This window comes from Malania oleifera, chromosome 10 (genome assembly GCF_029873635.1).
Source record: "Malania oleifera isolate guangnan ecotype guangnan chromosome 10, ASM2987363v1, whole genome shotgun sequence".
NCBI lineage: Eukaryota > Viridiplantae > Streptophyta > Magnoliopsida > Santalales > Ximeniaceae > Malania > Malania oleifera.
The window spans coordinates 51,789,061-51,804,566 of NC_080426.1; the positions used below are offsets into that span (position 1 = coordinate 51,789,061).

Here is a 15,506-nt window from a genome sequence, read left to right on the forward strand (position 1 = left end):
CGACTAGTGGGTAGTGGCTTGGTTAAGGGAAATCACTGGAGTCAAAGCAAAAGCAAGTCTTCATAGGGCAATTGCCACCACTTGTGGACCCAAACTTGGGTGATCTATCCATGACCAGGATGAAGCTCGGGTGAAACTAAGTGGAGGTCGATGCTGCACAGCCAAACCAAGATGAAAAAGGGACCCTAAGTGGCTCTCTAACGAACCAGAAAATCTGATCTTAGAAGTAATTCAGGGAAGATAAGAAAAAAAAAAAATGAAAAACACGGTGTCTAAAGGAACAGCTGTCATATATCAGATTTAGAGGTGATCAATGCTTCGATGCCATGTAAAGTTAGACATGGAGAGAAGAAAAGAAGAGAAGGAAAAAAAAAAGCAAGAGAAAGAATGAGGCAGCAGTTTCCTGGAGAGACTTGTGTACAGCTCCAGGTCTGCCCTCTTTTATACATTAATAATAATAAAAATTTTAAGGACAAAAATACCCCCACTCACACAACCTTATTGCTGAAATAACCTGTTCTCTTCTTACAGTTTTCTCAAATTCTGTCTATGAACATATGTTAAATTTTCAGATGCACAAAATGGGTATTCTCAAATTCTGCCAGTGTAGTATTATTTTATTAGTTGAACATCTTCCCTTCTTTTACTCTCTTGAGATATTCTATTGATTAGAATAAATTTACAGGTATAGTGACTTACTCAAAGCTTTTATTTGAGTTATGTTTCATTGATTTTGTTTTTTTCCCATGTAATAAAATGTGTCAATGGCGTACTCTCTGTGGCAGTACAAAGTTACCGCATGCTGTGGACTGGCCTTGGAGCACAACTTGCTCGCGATGTTCCTTTCTCAGCATTATGCTGGTCAACTCTTGAGCCAGTGAGATCTCATTCCATGTCTAGTCTTGAAAATTTATTTTTTTTTGAATTTGTGTTTTGTTCCTGCATGCATATTGATGTTGTTGCTATTTTATGTAGCAAGGAGAAATGAAAAAGCTTGATTTGCTTTTTCAAATTTTTTTTCCCTAGTGCAGATCAGAAGAGCAATTCTTGGCCGGGAGGGTGAAGAAACCAATGTAGCCAGGGTCCTTGGGGCGAATTTCTCTGCTGGTTTCGTTGCAGGAGGCCTTGCAGCTGCGATTACATGTCCACTGGACGTAGCAAAAACCCGACAACAAATAGAGGTTGTTTCTCTAGAATCAGCATCATTATCAACTAGATTATAACTATGGGCATTGTTATCTGCTTTATGTTAGCTTCTGATGGAACTTGTTCATACAGTGGTTGTATTTCAAGAACCACCCAAGTTGATTAGTTTACCTTTGTTCAGTTGTTAAGCTGTGTTTCTTCTATAATTCTCAGAAAGATCCTGCCAGGGCATTAAGTATGACGACAAGACAGACTTTGGTGGAAATCTGGAGGTACTTAGCTCTAATTCCTCATTTCATGGTATATAAAACCCCTTCTAGGTCATTATTAGTGATCATTCAAAGAGCAAATATTTCCATTTTTGAAGAGCATGGACATTTCAGTACCAAACTATTTTATTTGTAGAATAATGTGTCCTAGCTCATAAAACTAGTGAGATTTGTAATTGGACAGTCCTGTCAAATCGAAGGATTAACAGGTACTGATCCGTCGAGTAGGAAGATTTGAGCATAGCCTTATATATACTGTGAGCATGATTGCAAAATTTTTTTGCTTCTGTTAATTTAAACTCATCCTCCCTCACACTTGACTTTTTGTTTGGAGCAGGGATGGAGGAATGAAAGGAATGTTTACAGGAATTGGCCCTCGCATTGGTCGTGCTGGACCCTCGGTAGGGATTGTGGTTTCCTTCTATGAAATTGTCAAGTATTATTTACATCATACGCACTAATTTGAGGGCCACAAATGGTAGGAAGTAGTAGGAACATTGTCCTCTTACCATTCAGCATACTACCACATTCCCAGAGCGTTTCACATAGTTGTGGCAGCTTATGGAGTGTGAGGTGGTGTTTCAGCAATGAGTTGTTTGAGGGTTGAAGATAAGGTAGAATAAACCCTTTTTTCTCAACCAAATTAGTTGGGTTGAAGATACTGAAAGATTGAAAAAAAAAAAAAAAATTTAGAATAAAATTCTGCCCCTTTGTCTCAGCCAAATTAGTTAGGTTTTGTTGTCCGTTTTTCTATTGTAAAACAATTTATGTTATAAAATTACTTGCGTCATAAATTAATGTACATGAAAGTTTAAGGGTCTATTTAGTTGTGGAAGAAATTTTTTATTTTTATTTTTATTTTTCTCAGTTTTTTCAAAGAATTATAAACATTTTAGATTTTTTTTTCAAGATTCATACTAAAAAGATAAAATATAGTTTGTTTAGTTGTGTTAAAACAGTTTTTTTTTTTAAAAAAAAATATGAAATAAAATTTCTAGAACTCAAAATAATCACACTAAAAAGGCTACTTATTTTTCAATTTTTCAGTTTGTAAGGTAGCATTTGCGATATGGAGTTTGGGGTTTAGATTTGGATTTTTGTGGATTTATATTAGAAGAAATTCAGTACATAATCTACACAAATCAAAGAATAAAATTCAAATTTCATACTTTCACCTGCAAAAGTGAAAAATGTGGAAAATATTAAAATATATTTTTCAACTTTTTAATATAAAAGTAAAATATTATAGTGATATTTTTATAATTATTTTAAAAATTAAAAATGAAAAATAGAACTACTTTTGCAAGCAAATAGAGTTAACATTTTTTTTATTTTTGTTTATCTTATACAAATGTTGTAAATTAGAAAATTAAACTTTTTTTTTTGTAATTACTTGGAAAATAAAAATAGGAAATAAAAATTGTTTTGTACAATTAGGCCTTAACTTTTTTCAATTTTATTGGTATTGAGTTGTATGGAGGAACACACAAACTTTTCTGTAAGTTTGGAATTATTTAGAAATTGATCTTCCTGATGTCACAGACCTCTCTGAAATTTATCACACGAGGGATTACGGTAACATGAACGGTTAGTGATCTATACCAAACCATATTTTATTTATTTGCCTTCATGTGCTAAAAGAACCATGCCTCTCAAATAATTTTCAGTGATCGACACCCCATGATGTTAGTGCATATATATATATATATATATATATATATATATATATATATATATATATCAGTTTACCAATTTTTTAGTAATTATATTCACTGCTACTCAAAACAAGGTAATGCTAGTAAATGCCGAATCTCTTAGCATTTCTTGTTTTGGCAAACACTAATCAATGCAAATGAATGAAAGCCAATGTATTAAGATTGGAGGTGATTCAGAATTAGAAGTACCAGCTGCTGCAAGATTGTGTCAAACCGCCAATGGAAAAGAAACAGTAGACAAAATAAAATCCAGAATAAGAGGGGCGAAAAATAAGGGAAAGCGTGCTAGATCACCAAAACAATATCATTAAATCCAACTGTCAAATGAATTCTGCAGAGTCTAAAACCAATCGCAAACCCCTCTTTCCCTATGAAGTTCTTTACACAAATGGCATTCCCATTCCCATCCCCACCCTGATCTAAGTCCAAATAGGTCCTCCAAAAACAATTTATTTAGAAGAGGCCATAGGAGGAAGCATCCCAAGTGTGGATGAGGTAGGTGAGCACCAAGGCCAGAAGCATTAACACATATGCAATCCCCTGGTCAATAGAAGTCCCTGCAGCAAAACAATAATGATGGGTCCATCAACACATGAAGTATTGCTCTAGCAGAGCAAAGGGAAAAACAAAAGGCATCCAACGAAAATTAAATCCACTGCTACCCATTCCAGTGGAAAGCCAAATCAAATTACCTTCCAAAGATTAGAAGCCAAGAAAAGAATGAGAGAAATAACTGATAGATTTTCCTTTTATTCAAACAAGAGGATACACATGGGTCAAAAAAACATACGATCGGGAAACAAAAGGGGCGTCTGGCTAGAACGTTCTATCCAGAGATTCCAAGGAGCATGAGGAGTAGAATGCTGGATGCCCATATTTCGGAACCCATAGGAGCCCTAACACCTAAAACTTACACAAGCAGTATTTTGAAGTTTTGGGAATACAAAAGCCCCCTAAAACATCAAAACCCAAATCTCCATTAACCTTGAGACGTGGACAGAGAACACAAAGCACGGAAGAGAACTAACCGTCGCTGGTGGGAGAAGGCGTCGGAGCTGCAGGATACGGCTGAGCAGCAGCAGGAGAAGGCGTCGGAGCTGCAGGTTGCGGCTGAGCAGCAGCAGGAGAAAGCAGGGTAGCGAGGGCGAAAGCAAAGATGGGCAAAAGCATTGCAGCAAAAGCTCTAGACACCGCCATTCTTAGAAGAGAGTAGAAGAAGCTGGCACTCGCAGAAGGGAGGAGAGGAGGAGGGTAGGGGTTTTTTCTGTCTTGCAGAGTGGGTTGCATATGATATGGTACTGCTATCTGGCGATGGAGAGGAGCAGAAATAAGATTCCCTATGTATATATACACAGCAAGGTGGAGAGTGGGGGTGGGGGGAGGGAGAACCGGGTGGGCCGGTTGGGGTACGGTGGTGGGGCCCACAATCAACGCTGCTCCTGGCGGTTTTTTTTTTTTGAAACGGAAAATTTTAATTGAATCGAATTTGGGTGGGAGGTGGGGGCCCACGCATGTTCTCTCGTTCACTCTCCATCCGAATCTGTATCTGTATCAGTATCAGTATCAGTATCAGTATCAGTATCAGTATCAGTATCAGTATCAGTGTTGTTCTGATTCACACAGGTATTTTGGTGTTTTGTTATGCGGCAGCTTCTGCCAGCCTGTCACCCTCCTCCTCTCTTCTCTCTTTCTTCTTCTTATTTGTAATTCCTCTTTTGCCCTTCCACCCTAATTATTATTTCTGGGACCAGTGGGGCCCACTTCACCTTCCCCCACCGCAAGCCCGCAACGGACCTAACGGCTACCGCGGACGCCCTTGAAACTAGAACACTACCCAACTCTTCTTTTCCTAATTATAGAGTTTTAAAATTTTGGAGTGTGTCCTAATTATTTAGGTATTTGATTTGCTCATTATTAAAATGCTCCACGCCTCCCTATTTTTATAAAGTTTTAAAAACTTATAAAATAAAATACTACCAAAATTATAAGGATATTTTAGAATAACTGTATATAGTTATAGGGATATTTTGGAATAATAATAATTGTGAGGAATTATAGGGATATTTTTATCATAATTATATGAATATTTGGGAATACTAAATGAGTATTGTGAAATAATCATCGGTGGCTATAAGAATAAATTTGACATTTTTAAAAAATGGCACCGAATAGGGAAATCATCTTTATAGTAGTATAGACAGTTAAAAAATCAATAATTTATTCAAAAAAATTATTTAAATAAAAATTAAATTAAACTTTTAGCTTTCAAGATTCATATTTAGAAAAACAAAGATTTTGTTTAGTTGTGCAAAATAGTTTTTATTTTTTTATTTTTAAATTTGAAATTAAATACAGTAAAAAAACTTGCTTCAATTTTCTAAAACCACGTAAGATAATATTTGACATCATGGAGTTAGGAATATGGATTTACATATATTTTTTTTTTTGGGTATGTATTGATTTGAAAGAAATTTAATACACAATCCCCACAAATTAAAGTTAAAAAATTCAAATTCTATGCTCAAATGCACAAAGTAAGAAGTTAATAAAATATATTTTCTAACTTTTCTACATAAATTTATAAAATTGAAAAATAAGATGATATTTTTAAATAAAATTATTTTCACAAATAAATAGTGTAAAAAAAACCTTTTATTATTGTTGATCCATTTTATACAAATGCTAAAAAATTTAAAAATTAGCTATTCTTTTTTATAATTTTTTAAAAATATTAAAATTAAAAATAAAAACTATTTTTCATAACTATACATACCTTAAACAGTTCCCATGGAATAGAACAAGAAATAACTTTGCGCAAATAATATTTTCTTGAATTCATACATAACTGATTCATTTTTCAAATCTATATATTAAAACTCAAAATGAAAGTAGAAGACTACACAATATTTTTAAAAATGACAAATTATTTCCATTGTCTTGGCCAATTGAATGAATTTCCTTACTCCTTCAAACATTATAATTATGAGTTAAAATGGATAAATGCAAGTGGAGAATTGGAAAACAAGAAATCTATCAAGATAATCACTCGCACTATGTTTGAAAATAAAAATAAAAAATTAAATTTTCCAAGTTACACAATATTTTGTAAGGGGAAAATAACCGCAATGACAAGAATAACCTCCCATAACCCAAAATGGAGAAGTGACTTACATGCAACCCATTATGGAGGAGTAATATCCTCCATAATGATGAGAACCAATAAAAACTAGGCAAGGGAGAGAAGGGGCATAAGTATTTTCCTACCCAACATTCAAATGATATATATAAGAAATCAATCTTGAAGGAAACTGATTTCATTAATTGAAAAAAATAACAATACAAAATGTATATATATATATATATATATATATATATACATTCAACTTAACAGATTCATGTATGAATTTAGTGAAGGAAGAAAAACTAATTAACTAACTAACAAAAAATACAAGCAGATTTTATGTTGCTGCTATACGAATTTAACTGATTAAGCTATTTGGTGACTTTTCTGTTGAGCTGCTGCTACACCAGTTATACTGATGTTGTTGCTGCTGTTGTTAAACTGAGGCTAGCTTTTCATACTTCCCCTCAAGATGGACTAATAAAGAACAAATGTTAATCAGTCCCATCTTAGATAACAATTCTGAAAATTATTTATAACCCAATGCCTTGGTTAATAAATCTGCTAATTGACAATGAGTTCTCACATGATTCAGTTTAATTACTTTAACCAATACCTTGTCCCTTACAATGTGACAATCGATCTTTATATGTTTGGTCCTTTCATGAAAAACTGGATTGGATCCAATGTGCAAGGCTGATTGACTATTACAAAATAATACTGCTTCTCTATCATGCCTAATCTGCAAGTCCTTTAGCAAATAAAGAATTCACACAATTTCACAAGTTGCTATAGCCATAGCTCTATACTCTGCCTCAGCTGAAGATCTTGACATAGTAGCTTGTTTCTTTGATTTCCAAGAGATCAATGAGTCTCCAAGAAATATACAAAATCCAGTAACAGATCGTCTTGTGTCTGAGCATGATGCCCAATCTGCATCACTGAATCTTTTGACATGTAGTTCTGATTTTGCAGAAAAAATACTCCTTTCCCTGGTTCATTTTTGATGTAATGAAGTACCTTAAGAGCAGCTGCATAATGAGGCTTTCTAGGTTGTGCCATGAACTGACTGAGCTTGTGAACAGCAAATGTAATGTTAGGCCTAGTAATAGTTAAATATAACAATCTGCCAACCAATCTTCTGTATTGAATTGGATCATTTAGCACATCACCTTCATGTTTGCTAAGTTTTAAAGTAGGATCCATAGGAACTTTGCCAGGTTTGCATCCTAGTAAGCCAACATCTTCCAAAATTTTTAGAGCATACTTCCTTTTACACAAGAAAATGCCCTTAGTTGTTCTTGCTAGCTCTAAACCAAGAAAATACCTCAAACTCCCTAAATCTTTCAACTTAAACTTCTGATTTAACAATATTTTAAAATCTTCAACTCCCTTTTGATCATTGCTTGCTATTAGAACATCAACAACATACACCAGCAACACAATAAATGAATTTCCTTGTTGCATAGTGAATAAAGAGTAATTAGCCTTGGATTGAACAAAGCCAAGATCAATTAAGGCATTTGAGAACTTAGAAAACCACATTCTAGAAGCCTGTTTAAGCCCATAGAGTGATTTATTGAGCTTACAAACCAAGTGAGTCTACTCCCCCTGGCTGTGAACAACCTGATATTGCTCCCCCTTGCTGTGAAAACATGGTGGAAAAGACATGTAAACTTCTTCATTCAAATCTCCATGAAGAAATGCATTATTGACATCAAGTTGGCTGAGAAACCAACCTTTCACAGCAGCCACAACAAGTATAGTTTTGATAGAGACCATCTTAGCAATTGGTGAGAAAGTGTCAATGTAATCGAGTCCCTCCTTTTGGGTGAAACCCTTGGCAACCAGCCTGGCTTTATACCTCTCAACTGAACCATCTGAATTGTATTTCACTTTATATACCCATTTACAACCAATGGGCTTCTTACCTGGTGGCAAGGAAGTTATAGTCCAAGTATTATTAGCTTCCAAAGCTGAAATCTCAGCATCCATGACAGCCTGCCACTTGGGATTACCAGCAGCTTGATGATAAAAAATAGGTTCAAAAATGGAAGAGATGGCACAACAAAAAAATTAATATGAAGGAGACAGATTATTGTAAGACAAATAAGATTGAATAGGATGAGAAGTACCTGAATCATGTATGGAAGATTTTGGAATGGCAACTGATTTGACTTGATTACAGTGATAAGCCTCAAGAAAAGATGGTGGTTTAGTATGCCTAGTAGACCTTCTAAGAATAATAGGCTGGTTAGATGTATTAGAAACACCATGTGTATCAGGAAAATCATGAATATTCTCATCAAAGTCTTGATGAATGTGAACAATGGTGTCATTAGAAGGAAGTAAAGGAGAAAAAGAGACAGCTGCAGACTCAAAATAAGGAATGGAAGGAAAAATAGGTAAAGGAATAAGATTGTCACATTTAAAAGAGTTATTTGAAGCAAAAGGAAAACTTGACTCATGAAACACAACATCCCTAAAAAAAAAAAAAAGTATGAGAATCAAGATCAAAGAGTTTATGACCCTTGACGTTGAAGGGATATCCTAGAAAAACATACTTTCTGGTTCTAGGGGTGAATTTATGTTTATGAGGACTGAGATTGGTAGCATAACACAAACAACCGAAAATCCTAAGATGTGAATAAGAAGGAGGTTTTTGAAATAGAAGTTCAAAAGGTGTTTTATGATTTAGAAAAAGGGATGGAAGTCTATTTATTAAATAGACTGCAGTGAGGACATAATCACCCCAAAAGGAGAGAGGAACATTGGACTGAATTTGTAATGCTCTAGTAGTAGCAAGTATGTGTTGATGCTTTATTTCTACAATTGAATTTTGTTGTGGGGTGTAAGCACAACTCAATTAATGAATAATTCCTTTGGAGCTGTAGAAATTATTAAAACAAAATTCTAAGGCATTATCAATTCTGATGGATTTGATCTTGGTATCAAATTGAGCGAGAATCATGTTATAGAAAGATACAGTGAGTGATCTGACTTCAGATTTATTTTTGAGTAAGAAAACCCAAGTTGAATATCTATGACAATAGTGAGAAAATATCTATGACCATTAAAGGTTAAAACAGAAAAAGGACCCCAAACATCCATATGAACAAGATCAAAAGGATAACCACATTTATTGTTATTGAAAAGAGAAGAAATTCTCTTCTGTTTTGCCAAAGGACAAATAGTAAAAGTTTTACTACAGCAGCTCTTAAGAAAAGGTAAAACACTGCCCAAGGAATGAATTTTTACATCAGAAGGATGTCCAAGTCCTGAATGCCAAAGTGAAAATATATTCGAAGAAAGAGAAGAAGAGCAAGCAGCAGAGAAATCCTTAAGATTCTCCTTAGAAAAAAATGCAATGGCTTGAGAAACGCTTGAATCTTGTAATAAGTACAAACCATCATGCATTTTGCCCATTCCAATCGTGTTCCAACATGTAAGGTCCTGTAGAAAACAAAATTGTGACAAAAAAACAAAACATATAGGTTGAGATTTGGTTAATTCACTAACTGATAAAAGATTAAAATCAAAAGAAGGTACACAAAGAACATTGTGAAGAAATATGTGGGAAGAAAGTTGAATAGTGTCAATGTGTGTAACAATAGCTGCTTCTCCATTAGGCATTTTCACCGTACTATGTGAGACCTCAGTATAAGAAGTTAACAACTGAATGGAACACACTATATGATCACTTGCACTAGTATCAATAACCCATGTAGATCATATGCTTTTCTGTTAACAACTTTAGTAGAAAAGACAGAATGCTTGTAATTACCTGCAACAACATTTGATGGACAAGCCACAGCATTAGCAGCATGGAGTTCTTTATCTTTAGGCCATTGTGAAGTAGAACAAGAACCAATTAATGTCAACAGTTGTTGATATTGGTCATGAGTGAAAGCTGGAGCTTGAGAAACAGACTTTGATGAAGCAGAATCAGTAAATCTAGCATAATTATTCCTTTGAATGAGGTCAATATTAGATGAAACTTGATGAGCAGTGGCATATTTATTGTTCTTGAACTTGAAACCTGGAGGAAAACCATGCAGCTTATAGCATTTGTCTATGGTGTGGCCTAACTTTCCACAATGAGTGCATAAAGGCCTTTCTTTGCCTTTAAAATTGGTTCCGAAATTCTTGGTTGCTAGAGCAGTGGATTCAACTCTAACAACATTATGCACAGACCTCTACATTTCTTCTTGAATTAACAAAGAATGTACCTTATTGACAGAAGGCAAAGGATCCATCAATAAAATTTGAGTTCTTACTTGAGAGAAAACATCATTCACTCCCATGAGAAATTTCATAGTGGACTCCTTAGCTTGAAGATTCTGTAATTTTTGATTAATCCCACACACGCACTGACCACAAGTACACTGAGTAAATGGATTCAAATTCTGCAATTGATCCCATAAAATCTTGAGCTGAGTGAAATAATCAGTGAGTGACAACTCTCCCTGATGAATCTCAGTAATTTGCTTTTGAATATTGAAGATCTTGGTCCCATTTCCTTGACTGAAAGTGTCTCGAAGATCAGTCCAGATTTCTAAAGCAGTAGCTCTATAGATAATACTACCTTGAAGCTTTGGTGATACAAAATTAATGATCCATGTACCTACCATATTATCAGCACGAACCCATGTTTGAATAGCATTTGGAGAATTCACCAACGGTGAAGATATGGTTAAAGATCATCAATAAATCCTAACTTGTTTTTGGCAATTAGAGATTTCCTCACTGATCTTGCCCAGGCAGGATAATTTTCTCCCCCAATCAATGGTTGAGAAGTGAGAATTGCTCCTGGATTTTCACTAGGATGCAAGAACATAGGATCACTAAAATTATATGAATCTTGTAAAGAAGATGAAGCCTCTGTGTTGGAAGTATTAGCTGCTGTTTCCACCATTGAAGAAGCTCGTAGAACACAGTAACTGAAGAAAAGAAAACTCGAAGAAGATAACAATGGAGAACAAGAAGCTCTGATACCATATAAGAAATCAATCTTGATGAAGGAAACTGATTTCATTAATTGAAAAAAATAACAATACAAAATGTATATATACACATTCAGCTTAACTCTAGTGAAGGAGAAAAAACTAATTAACTAACTAACAAAAAATACAAGCAGATTTCGGTTGTTGCTATACGAATTTAACTGATTAAGCTGTTTGGTGACTTTTTTGTTGGGCTGCTGCTGCACCAGTTATACTGTTGCTGCTGCTGCTGCTGTTAAACTGAGGCTGGCTCTTCATAATATCAATCTTATCTTTGACACTTCTTTAATTACAAAGAAGTCCCTTGAGGTCATTGAGGTCTCTCAAGCTCTTTTCAAATTCATGGTTTCCGGTGCAATGGGTAAATGCTAAATGACCACTGGTGCAAGGATTGAAATGTGATCAAGGCCAATTTTTGTATCAATAGTTTGGCATCATCTCTAGTAATAATTCTATTGACTCTATAAGTCTAATTCTGTTTTGATAATGACTTGGTATTTGACTTGTGCAGTTGAGTTCTTGAACAAGATTATGATCTAGAATGCATGAATGGTAACCATGATATGAAAGCCACGAGGAACCTAAAGTACATATCACTTGACTCAATCCATGGAACTAGAAGAGTAAAATGATGAAAAAGCAAGTTTCAAGTTCAAGATCTTCAATTGGAATGGGTATTTAGAATTGAATGTATTTACATATGACATATGATATTATTCGAAACTCAAATATACCCTAAACAGACCTTAGGACTCATGCATTTCATGAAAGATTCATTTACATTAGTTCTAGGTTGAATGAATTTTAGAGGCAAATTTTAGAGGTCTCATCGACGAACTACATGGCCTTGTCGACGAACACATGAAGGTCATTCGGCGACGAACGTTCTGTCCTTGTCAACAATAAAATACCGAGAGCCCAAAAAGTTTAGACAGTGCTTTCGTTGACGAACAAGTGTTGATCACTTGTCGACGAACGCATTTCTCTCGTCGACGAGCTCCTGGTGCAGAATTGCGTTTCAGCACGGACACAAACATAAATATGAGATTTTAAATGATCCAACGGTCAGAAATTGTTTAGATTGCGAGATTGCTTATATACACTAACCCTAAACCCTAGAAGAACACTTTTTTGCCTATCTCTTGAGAGCCTTGAACATATTGTGTAACATCCTCAAAATTCTTACCATTTATATATATATATATACATTCATACCTAAGCATCGGAAACACAAATCATATAACCATTTATATATATATACTATACAATACCAGAATCCAGTATATACAAACCATAGCCATACAAAATAAACCCCTCCAACATCATCTACCCCAAAAATACAAAACTATGTCATAACTCACCCTACAACCGGGGCAATCAAGTAAACTTCCTATCCGCGAGCCTAATCTGCTCGCCTAGCTGGTTCACCTAAAAAGTGGTAAAGTAATGGGGTGAGTCGATGCTCACTAAGTGGAAATATGCTATTACTAGTGTGTGGCGACCGAGTCATAAAATTATAATAATAGTATTTAAAACTGTATGATCTAACAATTCTGTAAAACACATGTATAATAACTTAAAACATTTGTATCATCTGAATTTTCTATCATTCATAGTGCTACATCATACTGTATACAATAAAAGCTATAAAACTATATACATATACATAACTATTTTCTTTTCCTGGGACTCTGTATGTCATGATTTGACCCCTCATGATAGGGTTGTGCGGCCCGTAGGCGGGACTTAACCTGGTCGGCCCTCCAGGTAAGTCACTATACTCTACACTACCTCAGCCCGGCCAAATTGCATACTTTCCTAGGCGCGGGACTGGCTGCCACCTCGTCAAACCGGCCCCCTCCACCCAGGGAACTGGGAAGCTACATACTCTCCGAGCACGGTCGATGGTACCCACACACTATCTGAGATATGTGGTTGCACTCTATCTGTATCTAGCAACGGTACCGTGCTTTATATATCTGTATTGTATCTGTCTGTGATCTTTCCATAGGGATCTGATAGTATATATAATTTCTGATAATATGAATAAATTTCCTAGCATAGCATATTTCCCTTACCTTATCTCTGAAAAGCCCCTACTAAATTCTGGCCCTATACCCGTAGGGTTTCTAGCTCAACGCCTTGAAAATGACATCCCTCAGAACAAATCATTAGTATTTCTTTGTGTCTTGTATTTTTTATAATCGAGGGAAAGACAAATACTAAATAAAATGTCTTACCCCGAGATTGGGACGAAAGCCAAACCAACTCCACCAACGATCAGCTCCAGCAGACTTGCAGAGAACTTCGCTAAGAGCATTGTGGTGGCTTCAGATCGTCGATCCGGTGTGAAACGGACCCGGAATCGAAGAGAGAAGGAGGGAGTGACGTTTTTAGAGAGAGAAAGACCCTTTTGCGCATGAGTTGTGTTGAAAAAATTCGAGTTTTCACTATTTATAGAGCCGGATTCGTCAACGAGACATGTCACCTCATCAACGAGTCCTTTAATAATTTCATCAACGAACTTCCTCCCTCGTCGACGAATTTCAGACTGTCCCAAAAACCCTTCTCGGTATCTTCTCGTCGACAAGGCGTGGCTTCGTCGGTGAGGTCCCCTTATATGCTCGTCGACAAACTCCTTGTGTTTGTCGACGAGGTCCTGTGGAAAAAATCTTTTGGGTCATTACATTCTCCCCTCCTTATAAAATTTTATCCTCGAAATTTACTATCTATATCTCCATCTATCATCTCATAAAGGCAAATGGTCTACTTATTTTATTACCTACCCTCACTTATGGTGGAGGAATACCGTGGTTACATTTTATGTTGTGGGAGATTACATACATAAAACTGAAACTATCTACTCACTAAATCCATACATGTAACTGCAAAAGAAACTTATCTAACTATTATACTTTACCTGATTACCTCTATACCTCTTGGAACAACTGCAGGTAATTCTGTCTGATCTGCTCGTCAAGCTCCCAAGAAACTTCCTCTATGGCGTGATTCCTTCACAAGACTTTAACTAACTATATTTCTTTAGTGCGTAGAGTCTGAATCTTTCTATCCAAAATTTGTGCTAGTACTTCTCCATATGCCAATGAATCCTTAAGCTCTATCTCTGCATAGCTAATGATGTGGGATGGGTCTGAGACATATTTCCTTAACATGGCAACATGAAACACATCATGAATTCGAGCCAAAGCTGGCGGCAAAGCTAGCCTATAGGCAACTGACCCTATTCTCTCAAGTATCTCGAAAGGGTCAATATACCTAGGGCTTAACTTGCCCTTCTTTCCAAACCTCATAACTCCTTTCAGAGGAGCTATCTTAAAAAATACTCGATCTCCCACATTAAATTCTAATTCTCGACGGTGAGTGTCTGCGTAGCTCTTTTGCCGACTCTGTGCTGTACTGATTCTTTCTCTAATCAATCGGACCTTGTCGGATGCCTGTTGTATTATTTCTAGACCCAAAACTCGCATTTCACCTACCTCGTCCCATAAAAAAGGAGAACGACATCTCCTGCCATATAATGCCTCATAAGGAGTCATGCTGATACTAGCCTGGTAGCTGTTACTATAAGCAAATTCAACTAGCGGTATAAACTAAGTCCAGTTACCCCCAAAATCCAGCACGCAAGCACGAAGCATATCTTCTAATGTATGAATCATCCTCTCAATCTGTCCATTTGTCTGGGAATGAAAAGCAGTGCTAAAAGCTAACTGTGTACCCATAGCCTCTTAAAAACTTTTCTAGAATCGTGAAGTAAATCGAGGATCTCAGTATGAGACTATGGATATCGGCACCCCATGGACACGAACTATCTCCTGGACATAAATTTCTGTCAACCTATCCATGGAATAACCGACTTTAATAGGGATGAAATGGGTGGTCTTCTTCAAACGATCAACCACCACCCAAATTGCATTCAATCCTTGTCGCACTGGTGGTAACCCCATAACGAAGTCCATCGAAACGTAGTCCCATTTCCACTCTGGAAACGAACAATGGCTGTAACTGTCCTGCCAGTTTCTGGTGCTCAACTTTAACCTGCTGGCACGTCAAGCACTATTGTACAAACTCGGCTATCTCCTTTTTCATTCTACTCTACCAAAAGTACTCTCGCAGATCCCAATACATTTTAGTGCTGCCGGGATGGACCGTGTATAGGGATCTGTGAGCCTCCTCTAGTATAGTTCTCCTGATCTCGGTATTTATAGGAACACATAGCCTAGTACGGAATCGC

At 36.1% G+C, this 15,506-nt stretch overlaps 2 protein-coding genes across 3 annotated transcripts in view; one reads left to right on the top strand and one right to left on the bottom strand.

Annotated features, from left to right (window-relative positions):
* Positions 1 to 2,237, top strand: part of LOC131165993 (mitochondrial carrier protein MTM1-like) — a 93,482-nt gene extending 91,245 nt beyond the window's left edge. For both annotated transcript variants that reach the window (XM_058124198.1, XM_058124200.1), the window contains 4 exons: positions 786 to 877; positions 1,032 to 1,181; positions 1,360 to 1,418; positions 1,753 to 2,237. In XM_058124198.1, the coding sequence (XP_057980181.1) occupies positions 786 to 877; positions 1,032 to 1,181; positions 1,360 to 1,418; positions 1,753 to 1,876 (425 nt within the window). In that variant the 3' untranslated portion in view covers positions 1,877 to 2,237. The remainder of the gene's footprint in view (positions 1 to 785; positions 878 to 1,031; positions 1,182 to 1,359; positions 1,419 to 1,752) is intronic.
* A 1,179-nt stretch (positions 2,238 to 3,416) lies between these two features.
* On the bottom strand, positions 3,417 to 4,471 carry LOC131165815 (arabinogalactan protein 16-like). The gene is made up of 2 exons (XM_058123913.1): positions 4,159 to 4,471; positions 3,417 to 3,687 (listed from the first exon to the last, which is right to left on the bottom strand). Exons 1-2 carry the CDS (start codon positions 4,415 to 4,417, stop codon positions 3,584 to 3,586), a joined length of 363 nt encoding a protein of 120 aa, XP_057979896.1. The 5' UTR covers positions 4,418 to 4,471; the 3' UTR covers positions 3,417 to 3,583.
* Between the last annotated feature and the right edge of the window lie 11,035 nt (positions 4,472 to 15,506).

Excerpts from the sequence above, each read along its gene's own strand:
- LOC131165815 (XM_058123913.1), bottom strand. The coding sequence starts at position 4,417 with ATGCAACCCACTCTGCAAGACAGAAAAAACCCCTACCCTCCTCCTCTC. Across the intron at positions 3,688-4,158 it reads GCCTTCTCCCACCAGCGACG|GGACTTCTATTGACCAGGGG; the intron begins GTTAGTTCTCTT and ends GTTTTGCTGCAG.